This window comes from Haemorhous mexicanus, chromosome 20 (genome assembly GCF_027477595.1).
Source record: "Haemorhous mexicanus isolate bHaeMex1 chromosome 20, bHaeMex1.pri, whole genome shotgun sequence".
Taxonomy (NCBI): Eukaryota; Metazoa; Chordata; class Aves; order Passeriformes; family Fringillidae; genus Haemorhous; species Haemorhous mexicanus.
Window position 1 is genome coordinate 3,086,073 of NC_082360.1, and position 25,008 is coordinate 3,111,080.

At 43.5% G+C, this 25,008-nt stretch overlaps 1 protein-coding gene across 2 annotated transcripts; it reads right to left on the minus strand.

Annotated features, from left to right (window-relative positions):
• Positions 1 to 24,983, minus strand: NARF (nuclear prelamin A recognition factor). Of its 2 annotated transcripts, none has more exons than XM_059864547.1 (11): positions 24,964 to 24,983; positions 18,304 to 18,384; positions 17,324 to 17,467; positions 15,553 to 15,685; positions 13,883 to 14,017; positions 9,502 to 9,620; positions 8,506 to 8,635; positions 7,777 to 7,849; positions 4,790 to 4,927; positions 4,076 to 4,233; positions 1 to 3,512 (listed from the first exon to the last, which is right to left on the minus strand). In XM_059864547.1, the coding sequence occupies exons 3-11, from the start codon at positions 17,396 to 17,398 to the stop codon at positions 3,271 to 3,273; spliced, it is 1,203 nt and encodes a 400-aa protein (XP_059720530.1). In that variant the 5' UTR covers positions 17,399 to 17,467; positions 18,304 to 18,384; positions 24,964 to 24,983; the 3' UTR covers positions 1 to 3,270. The 2 variants fall into 2 exon arrangements, with proteins under 2 accessions (XP_059720530.1, XP_059720531.1); XM_059864548.1 differs by lacking the exon at positions 24,964 to 24,983 and adding an exon at positions 18,881 to 19,020.
• Positions 24,984 to 25,008: the final 25 nt, after the last annotated feature.

Sequence of the window (25,008 nt, forward strand, 5' to 3'; positions counted from 1 at the left end):
TTGAGTACTGAGATTTATTCACAATTCATGGTCATGCTGCACTGGAAAACAAAGCACCAAAATTTGGGTAACTCAACATCATCCAGGTGTAACCCAGCTGAGACTGCTGCATTTGGGTATCTGCATTCCTCTGGGGGACAGCACAGCCCAGGGCTGCCCAGGCCCTTGGCCACAGGGGACACACACAGGTGCTGTGGCTGAGGGAACCCTCCTGCAGCAGGCAAAGGGACTTCACAACACCCTGGAGCAGCCTCAGAGCAAAGTACCATAACCCCAAGAATCCAGCACCTGACATGCTCAAGTCAAGAACATCCCAAGACAATTTTATTAATTCATTTACCAATTCCTTTCCCACAATCTCTCCAGTTTATCATTTTCTAAAAATCCTTTTATCTCAGCACAAAATTCAAGGGGGAGGTAAAGCTGTAGCCATGTCAGGAGCTTTTCCTGTTGCTGAAGTGACAGTAGCAACAGAAATTATTATGGAACCAGGAAATTCAATCAGGGAATTAAATAGTGCTCTAATTTCAGAAGTGTGGATATTGTCAACATTAATGGACTTTCCAAGTGCAGATTCAAAAGCCAGAATCAAACCTTATGCAAGTATTTCTCTATATATGAAGCTGCAACAAGGTTTTCTGATATATGTTAAAACTTCAATGAAAACAGGTGAAGGGGGAAAGATTAAAAGGAAAGAAAAGTTCTATCCTGTAAAACTGGCACTTGAAAGAAAAGTCCTTTAAAAAACTAAAACATTTTACTCCAAAAGTCTTAAAAAACAAAAGCTGACCAAGAAAAAAAAAACCAAACCAAAAAGACAAGTCTCAGTTACTTAGGTCACTAATGCTAATACATTCCTTGTAGCCACTTGTCATGGTTTTGCATAGGAGACATTTAGAGAAGTGATGGAAAGGTTTGTTATGCAAAACCATAACACTACTACAAGCTCAGTTAGATACCTTCCTTGTCTTTAAAAAAGAATTCTGCAGCAGACAAATCATCGACAGCTCTGCACTGTGACTACCTCAATAGGTTAAAACCCTTGAGCAGATGGCAGAAATGGTGGATGCAGCTGAAACAGGTTATTCTGGACACTGAGCCAGCCATTTCCCTTGCAGTGGGAGCAGAGCAGATTGATTTCAGCCACTGCCCAGCCCATTCCTGGGCTCCCCCAGCAGCACAGGCAGTGAGGCCCTCCAGTGCAGCAGGCCAGCACTGGCCAAAGCACCACCCAGCCCTGGCAGGATCCATCACCTTGAACACACAGCTCAGGGCTCTGCTTTCAGAACAACAAGGCAGCTCCTGTGTAGTTTACTGAAGATTTCCTCAGAAAAGCAAACTGGTTTTGTACCTTTGCACCCAGTAAATGCACATAAAAAAATAAGCACACTGTACAAAGAGCAGCAGAGATATAATTTAAACATGCATCCAGCTACAAACCATATATACAGAGAAACAGCCTATACAAACAGAACAGGACCATTTATTACATTACAATTCTGGTGGAGTTTTTGGAGGAAATCACAGCAGATGAACAAAATCAGACCGAAGGAGGTGGATGTTGGTTCTGAAAGTAATCTGGTTTAAATGTCACACAACACCCCCACCTTTCTCCAGCACACACATCTAGTACACTTCCAGCTACACACAGCTCTTCCCACGACTCCTGGACTCCCTTCCTGTACAGAGGTAGATTTCTGTCGATGTTCTGATATTGCACCACAGTAAAGATGGTTCTTACCACAAGGAACAACTTGCAAAGGCTAATTTCTATAATTCATGGGCATAATCTCATTGTGGGCATTCAGGCAGTGCAGTAAATAAATTCATTTGCACTTGAAAGAAAACCTCCCTCCAAGTGCAATGGTTTGTTATTTAGGTGGAGGTCCAATGGAAAGCTGCAACTTTGAACAGCTTCACATTAAGAGAGCTGTTTGCTGTCTCTCTCCTTTTCAGCCTCCCTGGTCTAGCCAATGCCAGCTCTTGCCCTGCCTCCCCTGATGCTTCATCCCATTCCACTGTGTCCAGGTTAAATGTGCATATTAAACACTCACAGGTTTTTGCAGGATTTCTTACTCATACAAGCAGTAGTAATATTGAAGAAATTTGCAAGAAGATTGATTCAAACTGCATGAAATGGTTAAAAAAGCCCATCCACACTCAGGCTGCATAAGGAAAGCTAGAACTTTGCTAGCTTCAAACAGCCATTAATTGTGAACAGATCTGATGCTATCAGGAAAATCTGAAGAAGTCTGGCAGGAGTCTTAATTTCTTTTGTCCATCTCATTCTCGAATAACTCTCTGAAAACTGGGGAAGTTGCAGACAAGCTGAATGGCAGTACCACTTCACAATGTCTGATAAATGAACCTCTATAGCATATTTATAAAAGTAAGTGCATCAAAAATCATGATGCCAACATGCCATAACTCTGACGAGCTCACAAGCATTGCTCAGTATTTTTTCTCAGAGGCACCCCAGGAAGTTATTTTTTGCAGAAGTCTTTCAACATGGAGACAAATGAAAGAACAATCTGGGCATGTTCCACTCTCAGAGAGAAGCCAAAGCAAGCACCACCACTACACCTGGCTGCAAGCTTGGCAGAAAACTTACATGGGAAGAAAGTTCTCTTTTTGTACCAACCAACCTATTTGGAACTATTTTAAATGAACCATTTAGCATCAGCTTCCCAGATTCAGTTTCTGTGAAGCACTCTGTGACACTACATCAGTAAGAAAGTGTGGCTAGTTTGGAACTGAGTACTTTTTGCTGAATTATGGATGCAAGGCTTACAGAAATTCATGACATCTCTCCACATACTCACTTGTCCTTTAAAAGGGCCTTTTCCTTACCAAGGTAAGCAAGTCCCAAGTTACTTCACACCAACTGCATCAATACTGAAATTCCTGTGTTGACAGGGACTGCAGACCTAGAAATAAAATCATCTCACCCTCTTGGAGGAGCCCATTTCGTGCAGTGAACCTTCACTTCAGGGAGTAACTTGATCAGGAATTCCACTCCCTGTTCCTGGCAGAAAGGGCTCGTGTACCTTGAAGATCAGGCTTTAGAATGAAGGAATCCACTGTATGCAGGAAATGACAAACAGTAAAAGTTCAATGACAGTGGCAGGAAGCAGGGCTTTTGGAGCCTTGTCTGGTTTTGCAAAGCAATGCTTCTTCCCAAAACAAGCCCCAGCTGGGCAGAGCCTCACTGAGCCAACTGCACAGAGGCTCCCAGTGCTGCCCTGCAGCCCCAGCACTGCTCTGCAGTGGTTACCATTTGATGTCCAAGCTGCTCGTGCTTTGATTTACTGCACTGTAGGTGGTGTGCAGAGTGTCCTGGACCTTCTTGGAGTCCACGCCCTCCAGCCAGTCCTGGTACATCCTCTGCACATGCAGGTTGGTTTCTGGCAGCCTGACAGGAATGGCAGTGTACACCTCTTCCATCTGGGCAAGCAGGGCTCTGTCTGGTTTGCCATCCTCGGTCTGGGCCTGGCCCTTTCCATTGAGGCAGCCTTAGGAAAAAAAATAAATTAAAAAGATGGAAGGTGATGGAGATTTGATATGAAAAGAAAGTCTCTGTTAACTCAGAATGCTTTTTCACACTTCTTTAAAGGAAGCTTTTTTTTAAAACTTCCTCCCACGCTGTTACAATTTGTATTTACCTAAAGTGACTCCAATATCAACTTCATCTTAATGGAAATGAGGTTTCCATATCACAAATCTTTCTCTGCATTCTCCATGGTTTTATGATCCTAATTATGTTCCTTGTCTTTTCTTGCCCTTGACAACCACCACTTCAGAGCATCCTCTGAGGTCTGGCAGTGCAGTGCTGGCACTTATTTATAGGTCAGAAGAGAACAAATCACATCGTGACTAATTTTAGAAAACTCAATCATTTTTTGAGCCAACCCTGCACCTGTAATTGGTGTTTTGGACCCTTCAATAAACAGTGGGATTTTAGATTATTAAGAAGAGACTTAAGAGGGAGTGAAATCAAGTGCCTGCCTGTAAGCAGCTTTCCTTTGAGATTCAAGATACACATGCAGAACAACTGTGGATCCACAGTTATTTTTACCTCCTGGGCAGGCAAGGACTTCTACAAAATGGTAGAAAAACTTTCCTTTTTTCAACTTCAGGACCATGTTTTGGATATTCCTGAAGCCATAAGCTGCTGCAAAACGCAGCACTGTCTCCCCATCCTTTTCAAGGGTAACTTCTTGAAAGTCCTTGTTCCTGTCAAGACACAGAGAGAACATTTTAACCCCCTGCATTCCCAGAAGAACAACCCAACTGTGCCAGTTTGTATTCAGATGCTCCACAGGGAGCAGGACAACTGTAACAGTGAGATCAAGGTGAACTCTTCCACTTTCTAAACTGAGTTAAGCAGAAGTTGGGGTGGAATCTTTGTAGTAGAATTCTACTTAATTTTTAAGTGCAGGTAAGGTTTTAATAAAATGAGTACCAGCAGGAGCTGCTTTACAGTGAGACCTGCAGGTTTGAGCAGGTTTATAGCCTGAACTGCCTCTCAGACCAGGTCAGCAGTACCTGCTGTCACTGCAGCACCACCCAAAGCAGGGGGAGTTCCTGGGCTGCAGGAAGCAGTTCTTGCCAATGCCCCAAGGCTCTCAGGGGCATCTGCACAAAACCCTCAAGAAAATGCTTTAACTTTTGGTCAAAGTGCTCAGGCAGTTGGAGCAAGTGACTGCTGTGGGTCCCATCCAGCTGGAAATTCCCTCTTCTGTTCTAGCTCACCCAGTCTACAAAACAAGGACACAAAAGTGTAACTTACTTTAGTGCTTTGTAGGTTATCTCCTTGACATCCACGCCAAAAAGCTCCTTTGCAGCATGTTTAAAAATGTGCTCCAGGTAACCATCAGATCTCTTGCCATCATGCCTTACTACATCTCCCTCCTTTAAGTCATCAAACCTTAGGGAAGAACAAAATGGAAGATCAACTCCAAAAATTTCATTCTTTCACTTCAATAAAGTAGTGTGTTTCTCCTTTTTGTAGCACTGAGAACACATTACAGTTTTATTTATTACAGCTTAAAAAATGTAAATTACTCAGGACAGCAGTGAGATGATGAAAAAAATCAATTTAAAAAAAAGATGCAGGGCTTTCCATGTTGAGAATTATCAAGCAACAGTAATTTATAAGAATGCACCTTCATCACAATCTGAAGATTTTGTTAACAACCATTTACTGCTCAAGAGCCATTTTGGGGGAGAATTATTTAAATAAAATTATTTAAATAAATGGTCATTTTTTGAGAGAATAATGTGTGAGAATACAAAACTCCTTCAGAAGTTACAAGTCTTTGCTGACAGTTCTCCTGCTTTAGGAACTGTTTGTCACAGTCTGTAACACTGTGCCAATAAAACCACACCAGATCAGTAAAGCTGCAACCAGGTTAGAACAGTGTACACTGAAAATAAGTGCTACACTGTGGTTCAGGAGAGAAAATGGGAGATCATATCCCAAGGGCATCTCCTGGAAGTTCACCTCTCCCCATTTAAAAGCAGCTCTGAAGAGCCCACATTCATACAACTGTTTTAATACCCAGCACTTTATCACAAATTGCTGCTGTGCTGGGGCTTGTTTTAAGAGCATGACTTCCAGTTGTTTCAATTTCTCTGCAAGATCTACTTTTAAGACCACAGAAGAGCAAGAATTTATGTCATTAGGTCTCACAGTTGAACCAGTATTTTCAGATTGGTCCTTTTAAAAATTAACATTATTTTCCAACACAAATTGAGGGCACTTGGCTCGTTCAGCCTGGAGGAGACTGAGGCCAGACCTCACCAGGATCTGCAGCTGCTCCTGAGGGACAGCTCTGGTCTCTGCTCTGTGAGGAACGGCTGGAGCTGTGCCAGGGGAGGTTGGGTTGGATCTCAGGGAAGGTTTCTCCCCCAGAGGGTGCTGGGCACTGCCCAGGCTCCCCAGGGAATGGGCACAGCCCTGAGGCTGCCTGGGATGCCCAGGGTGGGGTTGTTGGGGTGTCTGAGCAGGGCCAGGGGCTGCACTGGGTGATCCTTGTGGGCTCCTTCCAGCTGAGGACATTCTCTGATTCTATAAATTGAGCTAATGAACCAGCACTAATGAACAGCTTGGCCTTTCACTGGACAGGCTGATACAGAATTGAAAGCCTGTCTCTGTGTGATCCTGACACAGAATTACATGAGTGTCTCTGTGATTATTCCTGCAAGAACTTTATTCATTCTCATTCTGTGTGACAATCTCAGGTAGAAGCAATCAAAGGAGCTGCACTACAAACACAGCTGTGAACATGTTCCCACTGACCCACTCAAATTTCTCCCCTCTAGGTCCAAGCAGGATTCTAGCTGGAACTGAAAAGGATTTTTCAAAACTTCCAGAGCTTTCTGTTTTGTGCAAGACAGCACGTTCAGTGCTCCACTAGCAGCCCTCTGGAAAGGTACCAAGGAACATCTGTCACAGCTGAACAAAGATCAGGGAGAGCAGCCTCTGTAACTAAGTCTGAGAATGAAACACCACACAGGCTGCTCCCTGAGCCAAGCCTAAGGGATGGAAACAAAACCTCTCCAGTGCTTTGTGTGCTTCTCATCTAAGCACAGTTCAGCTGATCTAATCTGGAAAAACTGACTGCTGTCCTCAGTATAAAAACCAATTAACTACCATTTCCTGAAAGGGTGCTGCTTCCAGCAATCCACATGAACATCTTGGGGAGTGGAAATTTACTGCCAGGATGGTGCTGTGAAAGAGAGGGGAGCCCAGAGCAGATGGTCAGCCCCAGCACTGTGTGCACAGGGCAGATCAGGCTGTTGGGCTCTACACAAAGAGCACAGAGAGCTCTGAACAGGGCCAGCACCCCCAGCCAGCCACACTGACTAGCAAGGCTTGAACTTCATACAGTCACATCTATTATTACTGCAAATAATCAATATTTATCAATAAATAAAACCAAATAATTCTTAAATATCAATGGGAGCTACACAAATCTTCAAGTCACAAATTTGAGAAGAGTTACTGTATAAGGGTCATTACCTCAAGTTATCTGCTTTGCATTTAGACAGCACATGCAGGTTTATATTATCTGTTTCATATTACTTTTATATATAGCAATGAACTTCTAAGAGAATATTTTTGTGGGTTTGGTCACTATGTAAGGGTAAAGCTGTGTATACTCAGGCTTTGATGCAGGTTTTTTTCTCTAAAAAGAAAAAAACATTCTTCTGAGCAGTTTTACATTTATGTTGCGTGGGAAATGGGTTTACAGAAAATTCTCAGAGGTTGACAGAAAACTGACATAGTGTACACCTGTATACAAACCTTTAAATAAGAAACACTGACTTAAAAATACCATAGAATAAAACAGACATTGTTTAGAGAGAAACTGAACTACAAACAAGTTCAAAAGATGACCTTACAAATAAGACTAGATACTTTAGAGAAAGAAAACTGTAAAAATGCATTGTAGTAAGACCCACAAGGAGTAATTTTAGATGACTGACTTTGAGACATTTACAACACAGTGTAGCTAAAACTGATAAACCAAGAAATGCTTATAGTGTATTATAATTAAGAAATAGCTGGCTTTTGATTGTGATAGTGTGAATTGTAACATCTGTACTGTCTCACCCTTCTCATGAGACTGAAAATGGAATAAAAGTTTTTAAAATACCTCTCAGCTGCCCCATTTCTAAGTCAAAAAAGAGCTTTATCCAACAATGCTGAATATGCTCCAACATGTCATTTGTCATCAAAACAAGGAAGCAATCCACAACAAAACTACTTACAAACTATCTACAGCCACTTCAGTCACATCTTTCATTGACACATTTTTCTGTTCCATTATTTGGACAATTTCACCTGTGGGAAAACACATGACATTTTACTTTCATCACAAAGCACAAGCCCCACTGTGCCTCTGTTTCAGAGATCAGCATCCCAACACCTGCATGTGCTTTGTGTCACATTCTCCAGCTCCTCCTACAGCCACCTCCCTGCAGTGACTGAGAAGCCTGACAATTCCTGCCCCAAAGAAAAGGGGCCTTGAGCTTGCCCAAAATCTGCTCAGCTCCTCAGCCTCTCTGTTAGGCCAGGTCTGGAAATACCCAAACTACACTGCAGGATGTTTGGACACTAAGGCTAAAGACAAGATCCTCACCAAAAGGCAACTGGTGCCATGAATGAGGAATAATTCCTAATAAAATAATGACCATAGACAAGCCAGACAATTGTTTTAAATATGGATTTGCATAACTTTTACCTTCTTTAGCAGGCTGTCAAAATACCAGATTTTTTTAGATGAATAGCAACTTAGAAGGAAAGGATGTGTCACTCTGCCTTCCCTGTGCAGTACCTGTACTACCAGGAGCACAAAAATATGTACTCATTTTTAAAGCAGATAAAAGTCAACCTTATGACTAAAGCAGACTTGAAAAAAGCAAATTCTGGCAAAAAGGCTATTCTAAAAATGGTGATTCACTTATATATTTATAGATGATAAGTTTAAAAAAGTTAACCTGATGTCAGGACACAATCAACTTCTGCTGAATTATACAAGGCAGTGTAGAAATCTTCCCTCAGGGCTTCCAGCTTTTTGTCATAACAAGGTGCCACGACTACATGGAAAATTTTATCAGGAGACAAGTTCTGTGGAATACAGAAGGGAGCACATGTGAACTCCATGAAGAGCAAAAGACAGTTTGAAGGATGACAGGGACAAAAATAGTGACATAAACCTCATGCAGGCAATATCAGGAATAAGTCCCTACATTAAACTGAAAGAATGTTCACACAGATAATGATTTGCCAGAAGTCAGAAAGCATCAGCAACAAACTTCCAAAGTCAGTCTGCTGGCTGGAGTAAATTCCTTCAGACCACGTTTTCTGCAGCTTTTTGATTGCCTTAGAAAGTGAACACAAGTCAGGAGTTCAGAGTTCTGGTTTCTGGCTGTCACCCACTCACTTTCACCCAGAGCAAGCCCTTCAGAATTTGTCTATCCATGTGCAGACAGCAACCCTGCCCTACAGGACGTGCCTGGGGTTCCTTTTAGATATAGCATGTAAAGAACAGCAATTTTTTCAACATACAAAACTGAGGAGATAAGAAGGTTAGCTCCAAGGACACAATGCTTTTATTGAGCTCAGGTAACAGGGCAATTTCCACATTATTCTCCTCCACTCCTGTTTTGGCTGTGCTGTAGAACTACACAGGCAGCATTTCACAAAAAACCCCTTTAACTGCTATGGATTTAACTTTACCCATAAATATCTAAATCCATGTTGCACTGGGGGTGCAAGGACTGCTGCCAGTTCATACTGCACTGCATGAAACGAGGTGCTTTGAACATTCTTCTCCTCATGGACACTTGTACAGCACAGAGCACCATTTCTTCTTCACACAAAGGACAAATATAATACACTAAGATCTGTATCTCAGGATTAAAGCCCATCTGCTCTATTTAGAAGAATATAATGGTAAAAATAAATATAATGGTAAAAAATAAATTACTTACCTGCTGCCTGGCAAAGTAGCCCTTCACTAGGGAGCCCATGATCTGCTGTGGAGACTTTGCAGTGCAGATGTGAGAGGTGACCAGGTTGGTGAGTACCCTTTCAGCATAACGGATCCAACCTGGAGCCACAAGAAAATTACAGGCACAGAGGAGGGAGCCATGAGCACAGCAAAGGACAGCAGTCACACAACACATCCTGGAAATGATGCACCTTCACCACAGGGAGGACATGGCTGTGTAGGCTGGAAGCCCCACCGTGGGAGCCACAGGAAACCTCAGGGCTCTGTTAATAATGCTTTAGTCAATAATTCACTGTGCCAGGAATTCTAGACCAAGGTCCACTGTGAACTTCATGACCCGTTGCCCTTCCTCATGCAGAGATTTAACAAAGCAGAAAGAACAAGACCCCAGGTAACAGAAATTTGACCTTCTAGACCTCAGCCCTTGGATCACCACATTCTACAACAAATGCACTGTTTGGCTGCTTAACTGTAACCTGGTGCTCCCTGAGATTTCATATCCCTGCACCCAGCCTGCTCCCCCAGAACAGAAGAGTCACATGAAAGCACTATTACAAGATGCACATGGATTAAGCCTAGGAAAAAATGGCTTTTTTTACTATTGTTAGAGTAGCCACACCTTCAGAAACACCCCCACACTCACAGGAGCCACCTGAAATCTCTCTGTATGCAACACTGTCCTCAGTTTCTCAGGAATCCCCTCTCCCACCAGACCCCTTCAGCATTCCAGCTGGGGCAAGCTGTGGATAGCCACAGCACCCCAACATCCAGAGCTGCTGTATTATGCCCCCAGTAAATGAACAAATCAAGGTATTTAGGGTGTGCAATTCTTTCTTGGGCTCTGCAGCTCTCAGTGAAAAGCCCAGAATCCTTCACAGCAAGGGTTTGGAGCTTTATTCATCTACATGACACCTACACTGTGCAGCAGAGTTAGGCCCAGCCTTCAAGGCAGGTGTGTTGCTTTTGGTGCTAAGGAATGGTGAAGAAAGATCATGTTTTGTCTTCATGCAAATCTGTGATTACATGAAAGAGAGAAACTGCTGAGCAGTACATGCTGCCCAGGAAGGGGAAAAGCTGGAGGTTAACTTTTGAGCTTGAAAGTACCACTTCTGTGGTAAAAACACCTGGTGCTGTTTAAGTCAGAACAATACCACAAATGCCAGCAGCAGCACAAAACTGGGATGGAAGCAAGTTCAGATGATGTCTCTCTGTAGCAGAGAAATAGTTTTCCTGGTGTAATAAGATTTTACTGATGAAAATGAGAAAGTGCTAAGTATTAGGAAAACCCAAGGATCCTCCAGCTGTTTAAATATTCCCAATTCTTGTTTTGACAGACTTCAAGCTGGTTTCCACAAAAACCTCAAAGGCACACACCATCTTCAACAAGCATTCATTTCTGCTGTAGGAAAAGCTGAGGACCATTGATTTTATCTGTTAGGACTGTACTGAATTGCAAGGCTGAACTGGAAGTTTGCCTAATGTCCACCTTTAACTGGGACTTCAAGTCCAAGACATTACCTACAAAAAAGCTGAATTTATTGGAGCTTGGTAAAAAGCTGTATTAGCATATTCTGCATGACAGGTACATCCTAGTGCTTAAAGGGCTTTAGTCTCAAGTGCTGTCCAAACAGAACAAAAACTGCTTCAAACACAACAAGGACAGGTTTTAAAATACTTGTGCTCACCATTAATCACCCCAGCACTCCTGCTATGAGGCTGGTTCTTATAATTGGAATATTTTTGATATTGTAGTCATGACCTATAAGGAAATTTCACTAAATCCCAGATTTCTGACAGGTATTGTCTGAAGCAATTCCCTAAATTATTTCTGTCCTTGCAGTGGATGGAACAAGTGTCTCACAGCTGCAGCTCCCAAAGATCATTAGTCTCATTAGTCACTGGTTAATTGTACAGGCAGCCTGGGTGAGAGCATTTATCTGCACCACACACCCACTGCTGTGTGTGCCCCCTCACCACAGGGCTGAACTGCAGAGGCACAGGGAAGGAAAACCTCAGACCCCCCATTCTTAGGTCAGGGAACACCAGCACTCACCCAGCCCTACACCCTTCAGAAATTCATTGGGATTCTTGGCCATTTGCTGGCTTGTGTTGTCATCAAAGAGCAAGAAAGCATTACAAATTACCAGATAAATCCCTGCAGCTGTAGCTCAGACCATGTTATTTTTGGTGGTTTCTTGTGAGATCATGAAGATGCATGTATGCATCTGTAGGAAATCCAAAAACTAAGCAAATTTTTGCTAGTGTAAAACCTCATTCCTGGAAAAGGAAATTCACTGACTGGGACAAAAGCATCAGAATCCTCAATACTTATGATCTTCCTGCTGCTTCTGCCCCATTGGCTTTTCTGGGAGGACACAGAGGTTGGCAGTGCCTTAAAACCACCAGATTTTCCAGAGCAAATGCTTCATGTTGCTCACCAGCTTAGTACATTAAGGAAGGGAAGTGATTCTTTGGAGATATTACATACTCTCAGTAGTAACACTGCTGTTCTTTCAACAGGAAAACCCAAAGATGAGCTCAGTTTCTCCCCAGAGAGCAGCAGGAGGTGAAGAATTAAGACAGGGACAAGAGAACAGCTTTTCTCAGGTTCTGGACTGTGCAGGCTCTGCTCTTTGCTCATGGCAGATGTCACACCCCAGCCTGCTGCAGAGGGTGATAGGTCTGTGCAAAGCCACACACCAAGATAAAAAGAGAGCAAAGCATTTCTACTCGAGTTCACATTGACCTTGCATCTACTATATAAAAACCATTTTGTGCTGAATACCCCAGTAAACAACATCTCTGGGACAAATTTATGTCATCTGGGGGTAGAAAGAGGAAGGAGAAAAATGAACAGAAAATGCACAGAGACAAATAAGGACAGGAAACACAGTGAACAACCTCACTTGTAAGATGACTAATCAGGATTTTTGCTTTCTCTAATTGCTGACAAAGAAACATACCATGTTTTCATACCATCAAAATGGATTTACAGTGATATTCTGGGTTAGTTTCCCAGAAATGGAAAGCACCCATGCTGCTGCTACCATTTCTATCACAGCAGAGAGCTGACACCAAAAGCAGCACTGACACCAAAAACTGTCTTGTGCTGACCACACAAGGACAAGGAAAGTGCTCCCTTAACTATTTTTAAGTATTTCCACTGAGAGCAGCAGATAATGTGAGCTCTGTTTCCAGATGAAACAAATTTAAATTATCTCAGAAATTCTAAAAGAAATCCTCAGGTTTTGAATTTTACCGAAAGCAAATACAAGACAACAAAACTAACTAACAGGGGTGTTTCAGCTGCACAGGTTTTACATGAAAAAAAGCAATATATGATATGTCTGCTCCTGAAGATAAGAGGTTACACTAAGATAACAGTAACAGAAAAAAAAGAGACATGTTTTTAATACATATATGTAGTAGTTAAAGCATAACCCAGATATTTTCACTACAAAATGCATAGAACAAACAAAAATACAAGTATAATTCAAACAGCAGTATTTAAACTTCAAATCAATAACAAAAGCAGATTCTGGGGATCACTGCAACTCATCACTACTCTAACATTTCTTTAATAAATGCAATCCACTTGAGTTATTTCAAAGCTAGCAAGAAGTATTTTAGTATTTTTATCAGCCTTTTGAAAAGCAACACTATGAACTTGAGGGTGAAGTTGATGAGGGTGTTAGGCAAAGGAGTTACTGCTACCTCCTTCTTGATACTTCTTTTTAGGAATGTGACTTTTTACTTGAATTGAAATGGTGATGTGATAACAATGGGAAAAGTAAGCAGTGACTGCATGTTCTGCATCTTCTGAGCTGGTACAAGTGCAGGTTCTGCTCATACAGAACACATCCTGAGGTGTAAGGTGCTCAGAACTGAGACACTCAGTGATTCAAGTCTGTGACATTTCATGTGAGAATTACTTTCCAAGTGTCAGACATATCCATCTCACAGTCATCACAAGCAATGTCACTTGCTACTTTCCCCTAGGCTTAAATGGCAAGTTCTAAACTTTGCTTAAGGTTACAGAGGTTGTGGTTTAATTCTATCAAAATTCCTTTAAGATTCTTTTCAATGAGGAAATGCCCAGTTAAACACTGAGGTCTGAGCACACAAGAAGCACCCACTAAACTCCTCCATTCCAGTTCTGATTCACAATTCCAAGCACTGAAATGCACTCAGGATGACCAGTCATACTGGGAACAAACACTGTGTGCTGTGTGCTTGGTGTCCCTCAAAAGCAAATCAAAAATGCTTTAATTATCTAAGGCTCCCAAAGGAAGCCACCCTTTCCTCAGCTCCTTGGTGGCTCCAGTTGGAAGGGAAGGAAGGATGGATATGGCAGTTCTCACCAGGGCAAGCAGAGGCAAACATTGGTAAGGCATGTTCCTCCTGGTTCCTCCGTTGGTACCGCTGCACAAATTCCCTCTGGCTCTCCAGGATACTGAAATCTGCAGCTATGGTGGTGTCAAACACATAATGCACCCCTAGGGAAGCAAGCAGAAAGGAACAGGGAATCACTAAAATGTTTTCCACCTCAAAAACCCCTTTCAAAGTTCCAGGCCTATGAAAAATCTTGAAGGATCAACAGGTATATTCCTTCCCCTCTGCACATTTGCACAAACAGCAGAGTCATAAATAAAAGCTATACACTGCAAAAACATCTTCTACATCCTGAGTTGAAAAGGACCACCAAGAGGCTACTGCTGCCAGCAGCACTGCAAACATTCTCTGCTTCCTTCTGAGCACTTTGCATCTGTCACTTCTAGCTCAAGTGAACAGGATGTCACGACTCCTGGCTGACATGCAGTGACTCTTGCAAAGGAATGTTCTTTTCAAGACATGCTGAAGTCACAAAAAAATCATATCCAGCTAAGAGGCATATCTGCCATTGCTCAAGTTGTTTGCAGAGCTACAGGAGCATATCACCACCAGAGCAGAGACCTTCTGGCTGCTCACTTGGCAACACACTCCCTATGAGCCCACGTAACACTGAGCACATCCCCACAGAAGTGAGGCTAGATAATGAATGCATTCTAGGAAAACTGGGGCCCACCAGGACTCAGGAATGCTTTGAGATGAAGAATATACACTGGGTACAGAGATGCATCAGAAAAAACATGAAAAATGAATATATATAGATACAGACAGAAGGAAACAGTTTATAGGTTTATTAATGTCCTTTTCAAGTAAACTTTAAAAATCCCAGACTTACCAGGAAAGTGGCTATTGCTTTTTATCTAAAACTCTATATATAATGACCAAAGGAAGTATAGCTTTGACATAATACAAATACAACAGTTCTTGTAATTTCAAATTACAGGAAAAAGACAGAACTGAGACTCTCCTAGAGATACAATGTGTCAAAAGGACTGACAGGAACTTCAAAAAAGAATTACCTTCTCCCTCAAGTTTTACAATAATGGGAAGCTTGTGACTAAGCCCTCCCTGATTTCTTGGTAGCTAAGGTTTTGGAGGCAGCTCTACAATGTCCTTCTGTTCTGTGACCTTTGCTGTGAGCAGAGAATGTCCCCAGTCTGTTCCTCACACTGCTGTATGTGGCACCGGTGCCTGGCTGAACTTCACAGAGCCTGGAGTTCAAACTCTGAACGAGGTTGTGCAAGGGCACTTCAGGACTGTTTAACAAAACATCGTGGAATGGAATCCCACCATTGGTTTTGCTTGGGAGGAACCCTAAAGCTCATCCAGTGCCACCCCTGCCATGGCAGGGACACCTTCCACTGTCTCAGGCAGCTCCAAGCCCTGTCCAGCCTGGCCTTGGACACTCACAGGGATCCAGGGGCAGCCACAGCTGCTCTGGGAACCTGTGCCAGGGCCTGCCCACCCTCATTTCTTCCTATTACCTAATCTAACCCTGCCCTGTTTCACTCCATGCCCTTGTCAAACACCCTCTCCAGCTCTCCTGCAGCCCCTTCAGGTACTGGAAGGCTACTGAGAAAGCAAAACCAACCAAAATAATCCCTCCCTTTCTGCTTCAGCACCATAACAAATGCCAACTTACCAAGACTTTTGAGGAAACCACAGAGTCTCTTGGCTGCTTCATTCACAGAGAGATTGAATTTAGCAGCAAAATAAGGCAATGACTGAGGGCATAGAGACACTGCCAACACTTTGTGTTTTGAGGTATCACATTTCTGGTAAGTGAAACAAAGAGAAAAGAAAAAAGTCATTAAAACAGGGTAAGGCTCCTTGCTTTCCCTTCCTTTCCCATTCCTGGAGTTATTCCTTAGAGCCTCATGCTTCAGTGGGCCATATCATTAACAACCCTGTGAAACAACCCTCAAGTTGCAGCAGAACAGGATGTTCCTCTGATCCTGAGAGTGCTCATCTCCAATCATCTGTAGATGCTTCTTTTATAGACCTCAGGGGAAATCCATCCCTCCTAAGACAATTCTGTGGTTGGATTCCAGGTGGCCTAAGGAAAGTTTAGGGACATTCAGCACCTCTGATGTTCTAGTAGGATGAAATATTCTAGCAAATAAGAAAAGAGCTGTATGTTTAAATAATAACAAAGAATGTTTACAGAAGCAGGGGCGTTCAAAGCTATAAATACAACCCAGCAAATGACACATCTGATTTTTTGTTAAGGCTCCTGTGTCTTTATCACTGCAGTTGTTGAGGGAAAGTGGCAAGATGGGACTCTCAACAAATCAGCATTGTAGGCACTGAGGAATCCCATGAAAGTACCCAGTGTAAGGTGTGGAACTGTGCAGCTCTAATGACTGTGGCATTTAGCTGAAGATTAATCCTGTCTTTTGGCTGGGACTCTTTCCACACCAGTAGAAAACTTGGAAGACAAAGCAGGACTGTGCTACAGACAAGTGTCACCCTGCAAAGGTGACAGAGCCCACAGTCTGTACTGATCCAAATGCTGGACAATAATCCTTCAAGGAGTGCTCCTGACTCAGAGCTCATGACTGCCCCTTGCTTGTGTTTGGACCCCTGGAGTTGTGATGATGGTACCTGACTGCCTTGCTGTTGTAGGATTCAGGCCCTCTTAACAGGACCCATGTGACCAAAAATATTATTTTATCCCCATTCTCTTCTAATTTTCTCATATATGACTACACCATTTTGTATGGGCAGTGAAACTCCTTCTAAGAAAATGTAAGTACTATGTAATTAATCCATATTTATGACACACACGTACAGATCAGGAAGTTTCAATTCTAGTAGCTTTGCACAGAAGTCTGGGGCAGAACTAAAATAATTAATTTAATATCAGGTTCTAAAGATGTGAGCGCTACACACAGCAACTAACTTCTAAAAACACAGAACTCAGCAGAAGATGAGACAGCAATAGAACACCTACAAGGTTTGCTAAGAATATGGACAAAATGTAGTCAGGTTGAACATATGTTAAAAAGAATGCTAATTTCAAGAACATGTCTTTATAGGTTTGTATAATGTGGGTATATTAGCACCAAAACCACCCAGAACAGTCCTAGCAGGGAAGGTATGAATATCAATAAACACTGAACTACAGAATAATTTGTTAGTGCAGTAATGAAATCATCACATTGCCAATAAATTTTCCTTCTGCAGGTGCAGTAACTTTCCTCTGGTGTTTACATTAAGTGCTGTGACCTTGCAACTTCAGTACAAAATTATTTTAAGTACTTTTAAGGTTTGTGTTGCCCGACTTCCTCTTTGGAAAAAGCATATCCTGACAAATCTTCACATTATCTGCCTTGGGAAACCAAGCTGCTTAGTCATACTGGAACTGCCTCCTCCTCAGAGAAAACAGTGGGGTATTGTTTGGGTCATTTTACCTTATTAAGGTTGAGAACACGAAAGAACTCCTTCTGATTCTGTTGGAAAACTCTGGCTCCTTCTTCCAATGTCATGCAGCTGTCACAAGCTAGGCAGTCGCTAAGGAGTATTTTAGCATTAGCCAATGTATCAAAGTCATTTTTCTGGTGGCAAAAGAAGAAGTAAACAAGTATTTAATAATGATCAAATGATTTTCAACATCTCTGCAATGAGCCAGATGAAAAGCAAACACAGTATCCCTGTTTGGTTTTAGCAGGACAATCCACAACACTTACATAATATCCAAGATTATTTACAGGTAAACAAAATAATATGTTCCATCCCAATCATAGCTCTGCTCCTCCTCTTACTGTGAAAGTGCAAAATGTTTAAGTGTAAACAAAAATCTAAATTTAGCCCCTAGTCCATATGCTAGTAACTTAATTTGCACTGTGCTTCAGAGCTGACAGTCCCCATCAACTCACCAAGCAACTGAGAAAACTTTCCCTTGAACTATTAAAGCTCTTGAGCCAGATGTCCCTCTAACAGCAAGGTGGCTTAGGCTTTGTAGCATGAGGTAAAACAAAGAAAACACAGTCCTACAATTGCACTGAACATATTCTGTGAGATCAAGAGTTTCACACTATCTGCAGCTCACTTGAGAAAAATGAATACTTGGATATAAAGAATAAGTTGCTATTTTGTACTATCAAAAACTCTTCTAAGTTCTGTCTCTGTTCTGAAGACTTGATATAAGAGTTTTGGCACTCTAAATTTTTAGAACTTCTGTTTTGTGTTTGCATAGTAAGAGCTTTTATTGCACCTTTTTACAAGATTTTTGATTCACATATTAAGGGACGTCTACAAAAGCTCATAATTGTTTTCAACTGCTTGTTGCTTGTTATAGTTAGTAGTTGAAAGTTGTCTCCTTATAACCTTCTTTAGGGTGCACAAAACAAAAGAATAGAGAGTCTAATACAGGTCTTAGAAGGAACATTACCTCTTCAGAGCCATCATTTGAACTCAATGCATCAACAGATGTACTTTGCGTATCATCATTTTTCTGTTTTTTACTGCATTCCTGAAACAAAACATAAAATGTGTGGATTATGCAAAGCCTGTTCACCATTCTGTAAGAACACTTCTGCAGAACTGTTCATGTCGTTAACCACCAACAGAGCTATTTACAGCGTTCTGGAACACATGCAAGACCCTGTGTTCTAAGTGCAATCGCTACGATGGAAGTAATTTCCCCGGAATTCCCCCGCTTCATCGGTTCCAGAGTTCTGGGCAGTTTGTTAAGGCGAGGGGCTGCCCCAGACAAGCCCAGCAGCAGCGGAGGGCACGGGCACGGCCACACACCGGCGACACCGCGCTCGGGGCTCCCCGGGAGCTGTCACGGCCGGGCCGCGGGAAGGACGCGGAGCTCGGTGACCTTGGGGCCGGCGGCCAACACCGCCCGCCCTGCCGGGGCTCCCGGGCCGGCGGACGATGCCGTCCCCGCCGGCGGCATCTCCCCATGCCCGCGGCGGCGTGCCCCGCGCCGAGTGGCGGGCAGGACCCGGCCGGGCACTCACCTTTTTGCTGCAGTTCTCGCACTTCATTTGCGGCGCGGCCGGCGCTGCCCGGCCCTGGCGCGGCTGCCGCGCGGTGCTGGCCGCCGGGGCTGCGGGACAGGAGAGAGCGGGGCGGGAGGTGAGAGACGCACGAGCAGCGCCAGCCCAGCCCCCGATGCCCTCCCTGCCGTCCCCGCCGCCCTTTGTTGCCGCGCCCGCCCCGCCGGGCGGTCCCGGGGCGGGGGCGGCCCCGCCACGCTCACGTGTCCCGCAATTCCCTCGCCCGGAATTAGCCCGCAAACGCCGCCGGCCCGCGGCGCTGCGGGCGGCACCGAGCGGCCTCGGAGGAGCCGCGGGGCGGACGGCGCTGGCCGAGCCCCGCGGGGAAGGTGCCCCCGAGGCACGGCCCGGGCCCCGCACGGACAGCGGAGCCCCCGCCGCTGCACCCCCGGCTCTTCAGAGCCCCGCGCACCGAGATAACGGGAGAACGGGCGGGCACGAGCCGCAGCTCATCAGCTCCGCAGGGGAAAAAAAAAAACAAAAAACCGAGAACCGAAATCCCCCCGAAAGCCCCAGTGCAGCCTGTCAAGGGGCAGCGGGGCGCAGCGCCGGTCCCGTACCTGCCGCCGGGGCTGTGCCTGTGGCCGCAGAGCGGGCGGGGCGGCACCGCCTCCTCCGCCGCCTCCCCCGGCCGCGCCCGCCGGGCTCATTGCGGACCTGCGCCGCCGCACGTACGCGGAGGGACACCCCCATCCCGGTCCCCATCCCGGTCCCCATCCCCATCCCGGTCCCCATCCCCATCCCGACCGGGACCCCCGGGCCGCACTGACCCGCCAGGCCTGCCCTCCGCGCCCGGCTCTGCGGCGGGGCTGTGCCCGAGGCTTCGCCGCTTCTCTGAAGCGTCCCTGCGTATTTTTCACAACGCGCTCCTCAGTTATATCGTACAAAGGGTTTTTTCCCCCTCTATTTTTGTTTTTTCCTGATGGCTTTGAAGTGAAATGACACTCTGCGAGTTACTAAATACACCATCATCACCATTTTATTTAACCAATATGCTGCGATTTCCCATTCCTGTAACAAAACACAAATACCAGCAATGCTGTTCCCGGGCAGGAATCACAAATCCTCATGGACAGGATTATTGAACCGACATCAGCCTTCCACAGTCTCAACGGCCCTGGAGTATTAATCAAGATTTCTAACGATTTCTTGTCTTTCTGAACCTCAGGTTGTAGGATTTAGACAGAAAGGTTCAATCAACATTTTGCTCCTTTTTTAACCCCCAGCCATATGAACACACACGTACAAGCAAACGCCTACACCTACACACAGACGCTTTTCAAGTGTAAAATGACATTTTATAAATTAAACCACAGAACTTCCGAAAAACATGCAATTTCCTGCCTAAACTGCAACTTGTCTACAGCACTGGGTAAATCCCCTCCTGTTACAGTGACCTCTAATGCTTTAAGCCACAGATGGTTTTTGAGCACAAGGGCTGGAAACAGGCACGGCCAGAGAGGTTTGTTACCCAAAACCACAACTTTATAAACACTTGTTCCATGTTAAGGATACTAAAGATAACCCCAGAGAAGAATGTAGTGCTTTTTTAAAATTATTTTTTAATTTGCAGACTATAGGTGAGTTATCACTAAGGTCAGAGAAATCAAGAATTCCTTAGCTTAACCATGATGAAAGCAAACAGAAACGTTTTCATACTTACCACTTTAAGAAAAGTAAGCTGATGTTGCTTTACATATACCCTGGAAAAATATCACTAATCCTGACTTGAGGTTAAAATTGTAATAGCTTTGGTAATAATTTTCTGTGCCTCTGCTCTGTTCATTCAAAATGCTCTTACATTTTATATTAGCATATTAGCCCAAGCTTTTTAAAAGCACCACAACCACGCCTGAGGAATTCCTATGTGCTCTAACAATTTCCATTTCCTACAGACTTGCTGGACTGCAGCATTATCTGACATCTTTTTTGTTCCTGTGGATTTTCATAAAAGAAAAGCACCTTATTTCACCAGGATACAACAGCTATAGCTGCATTGATTAATAAGGTGATAGGATAGATGAAAAGTTCTAAATTAGAAACATGTTGAGATTTGCACTTAAAGACAGCCAAAATCTTCCTGTTTCACACTCTGATTATACTTACATTTATTATCCAAAACTGATATAGTGATTCTTCAAAAGACATGTCAGTTTTGGATATTTCTGTAACTGCATAGATCATATTTAAAGTATTTTTTATTTCACAGAATCACAGAGTAGTTTGGGTTAGAATGGACCTTTGAAGGTCACCTAGTCTAAATCCCCCTTCCACTAGACCAGGTTACTCCAAGCCCCATCTAGTCTGGCCTTGAATGTTTCCAGGGATGGGAATCTCTGGTGAACTCTGTTATAGGACTGCATTAAACACATTCTTCTGCACATCATCAAAGGGCAGAAGACTGAATTCCCCCCCATATTTTTTGTATTCACAATGAAAAACTGGGAACTGCATAGAAATGGAAGCATTTTGCAGAAATATGGAGGATATCTTAGGTATATACATTAAGTATCCCTATTTCATCCTTCATCTTAGCAATACTTGGGTTGAATTTATTTCAATTTAAAAATTCAAACAAAAAGAGCTACAACATACAAACTGAAGAGTGTGCAAGGAATCTCTGTTTCAGTGCACAGTATAAGATTATATTTGTGATATCATTAGATAATTAGATGTCTCATTTATTTTATTGCCAAGAGCTCTCTCTGTTTTCCATTAACTATGGATGCCATTTTCCCACAGAACAGTGGATCTCTGATCAACCCTCACAGTATGCCTGACAACCTGAGACAAGAAAGCACCATCCTGCTTTAATCTGGGGATGGTGACACTTAATCCTGGGAGGTGGCACTTACCACCTGCTTCCCAAAAGCCTCACTCTCTAAAAGCTTTCCTGTGCCAGCAGCAGGCAGCACTTAAAGGCATCACTTCTTTTCTGGCCCCTGTTGATGCATTTGGCCTCTATGTAACATTTATCCCTGCACCTGAAGCATTTACACCCTGAATGAAACGGAGAAATAAGCATTTCCCTGTGAAAACAGTGTGCTTCAAACAACTGCAAAGTGTTCCAGGCTTTGTGTGGGTCCTGCAGGGCAGTGCCAGCTGTGAATGCCTCCTTGCCACAGTGAGAGCACACTCCCCAGCTGGCAGAATTGGGCAGTAACTCTTGGCTACAGCTGGTGAACATGTATTCCATGAAATCTGTGCTCTGCAGGCTGCACACACACTGTTCCATCGAGGTCAGGGGCAGCACAGAGAGCTCCTTCTGTGGGATGAGCTCATTTCTAACAGGACTTGCAGCCAATTCTCCAGCCAAAGCATTTGGTGGCTGCTTCCAAGCAAGCACTCTGGGAATTCATCCTGGCATGTCAGAAAGATCACATGCTTATTGCATAGCTGAATTCCTAAGATCTTAAGTTAAGACCTTAGGGCAAAAAAAAAAATATAAGGAGTTAGGAAAGAATATTTAGGGAAATGGTCTGAAATAGGAAAAAGCACCAGAATCACAGACATGCCAAACTACTTCAAAATAAAGGCCAGTTCTTTTCTATCTGCATGGTCATGGGTTTAGGTCAATGACTTAAAAGTTACAAGTGTGTTTACTACACAAATAGAACATAAACACTTCCACAGAATCTATTTTTACATTGTTGAGGAAGAAGTCTACAAATAGTCAAACACATTTTCCTGAATTGTTTATTTTGGAAAATAGTTTTTGTTTCTGCAACAGTGGTTTGAAATTTATGCTGTTCTTTAGGTCCAGGATCAGGCTTTCAAAATAATCCTCTTCCTTTTTCTATTGGTAGACATAACAGCACTCACCTACTTCAAAGAGCTGGTGTAAAATCCCCAGATTTTAGAAAAAATGCTGTAAGAATCATTAATGGATAGCAGAAGCTAACAAGGATCCTTGCCTTATTTATTTTGATTGTGTATGTATGTGATATTTCCCACGGTTTAAAATATTTCTCTGTAACTTCATAATTTAATTAAGTCAGATCAGGTTATCCTAGTGTGACCTTTGAAGAACTGCAGAAGTAGAAAGTTGCTGATATTTTTGCAGTTAGTAACATAATAATAAAACATGCTGTGTGGTTTATGCTGAGTGGAGGGGACAGATGAATTTCTTGCTTATTTCACTCTGCTCTAGACACAAGAAACCTTTTGTCTTTTATCAATCAAAACAGCTTAACATTTGGTTTCCAGAGAAACCAGTTGCTTATAAAAACTGATTGACAGCTAATTAGACATAAATTTCTTCCCAAAAGACTCAGTCAGCTGCTTGTTTGGGTTGAGCACACGTGATACTTATTACTTCCTATTCTTCATCCAAATCCAGCAGCTGGTACCTTGTGACTCACAAGCAGGCCAATTCATTCTTGCAGTTCCTCACTGCCTTTTCCCATTAACACTCTTACACAGAAAGTGCACATCAGCTGGTATTTTCCAGTACTTACACTTACAGGTCTGGGACTCTGAGGTGTTTTTTCCCTATCTTCACTCTGGAATGTTATAAAAGTCACTGGTGAAAATCTCAGTTTGCCAGAATAATGTTGAGAACAGCTAAATAAACTTCTATCATGTCATGGCCCTGAGCAAACACTCCAGAATATATTTGTGTTTGGAAAAAAGCCAAAATTTGAGGATTTCATCCAGGAAGGACATTCCTGTACAACTAAGAGAGGACCAAATATCACTTGTAGATGAAGTTACGCACTGACTTAGAATAATTTAAGAAGGTAAGTTAAACTACAGATGTCTGCACTTCACCCGTCGTGCCTGACATAAGCAGTTGCTTTAATGGATTGAACAGGAGCAGCTTTCCCATGTGAATGATGTTTGACTCAAACATGAAAGATTTTCCAAATGCAGCCTATTTGTCCACAACAGGAAAATTACTCCGCATTTCAAGTGAATTAGAAACTTTCCTCCCCAAATAACAGATTTTCAAACCCACGCCTTCAGCTGATGTACAATTCAGAAAACTCATGACATCAATGTTAGACCTGTAAGATTATCTGATATTTCTGCTTTGCAAATATAAGTGATGTCCAGGTGTCAGAAAAAAACAAGTTATTTTTGTTGGTGAAATTGCCTTGTTAAAGTTTAGGGCTTGATATGCTTTAATGATCTCAGACCTAGCAGAGGTTAAAGTCTGAGAAAAAAGGATGCCCGCTGGCAGTGGACACAAAGAATGCAGAATTTAGGGGCCATCTGGCAAGAACTCCCAATACAAGGAAGAAACAAATGAAGCCAACTCAGCAACTGTGCTGAAATCAGCTCCAACTGGGTAAGAGGGAATTCTGGCAGGGGGAATCTGCAACCATTTACACAAGAAACCCACCTACAAGAAGGAAAGGCTGAGCATGCAGACTTATTAGCATGACAAGTGAATCATTAACCAATAGAAGACAGAATGCTTATTATTATAAGAGAATGATGTAACTTGCAGCCCGTGAGCACTAATGTCTTTGCTAAAATGTATAAATAGTTAAAAGCTTTGGTGTGCCTGATGTATGGAAACGTCCACCTTGAACCCCGTGCAGAATAAACGTCTCCTTCCTAAACTAAACTCTGCATCTGTGTTTGGAGAACTCCTAAAATCGGCAACACCTCCCTGCAGCCATTCCAAACCCATCTGGACCCGTTCGAGGTGTGTCAGCAGGGCTTGGACTGAGCGATCTCCAGAGGGTCTTTCCAAGCCCAACCGTGCTGTCATTCTGCCAGAGCCGAGGCACAGCACCGGCGCTTTTGTGGCAGAGCTGCCCCAGGTGCTGCCATGGAGAACCCAGAGGTTTCCTGGGCTCCGCAGGGGCTGCCCGAGCCTGAGGAGAGCCCCCAGGGCTCCCCTGCCCTCCCCGACCCCCTCATGCAAGGGGCCATGTCCACCTCACCCATCGCGGGTGGGTCCTACTGGGCCCACTGAGGCTCTCCCACACACCCAGCCTCACCCCACAGCAGCTCACTCCTCTCGTCACGCGAGGTTTCTGCTCTTTCCAAGCACCGCTAAAGTAAAACAACCAAGGAAACATCGACGCTCTTACTTCAGCAGCATCCGCGGGCCCAGGCGCCATGCTGAGTACTGGCAG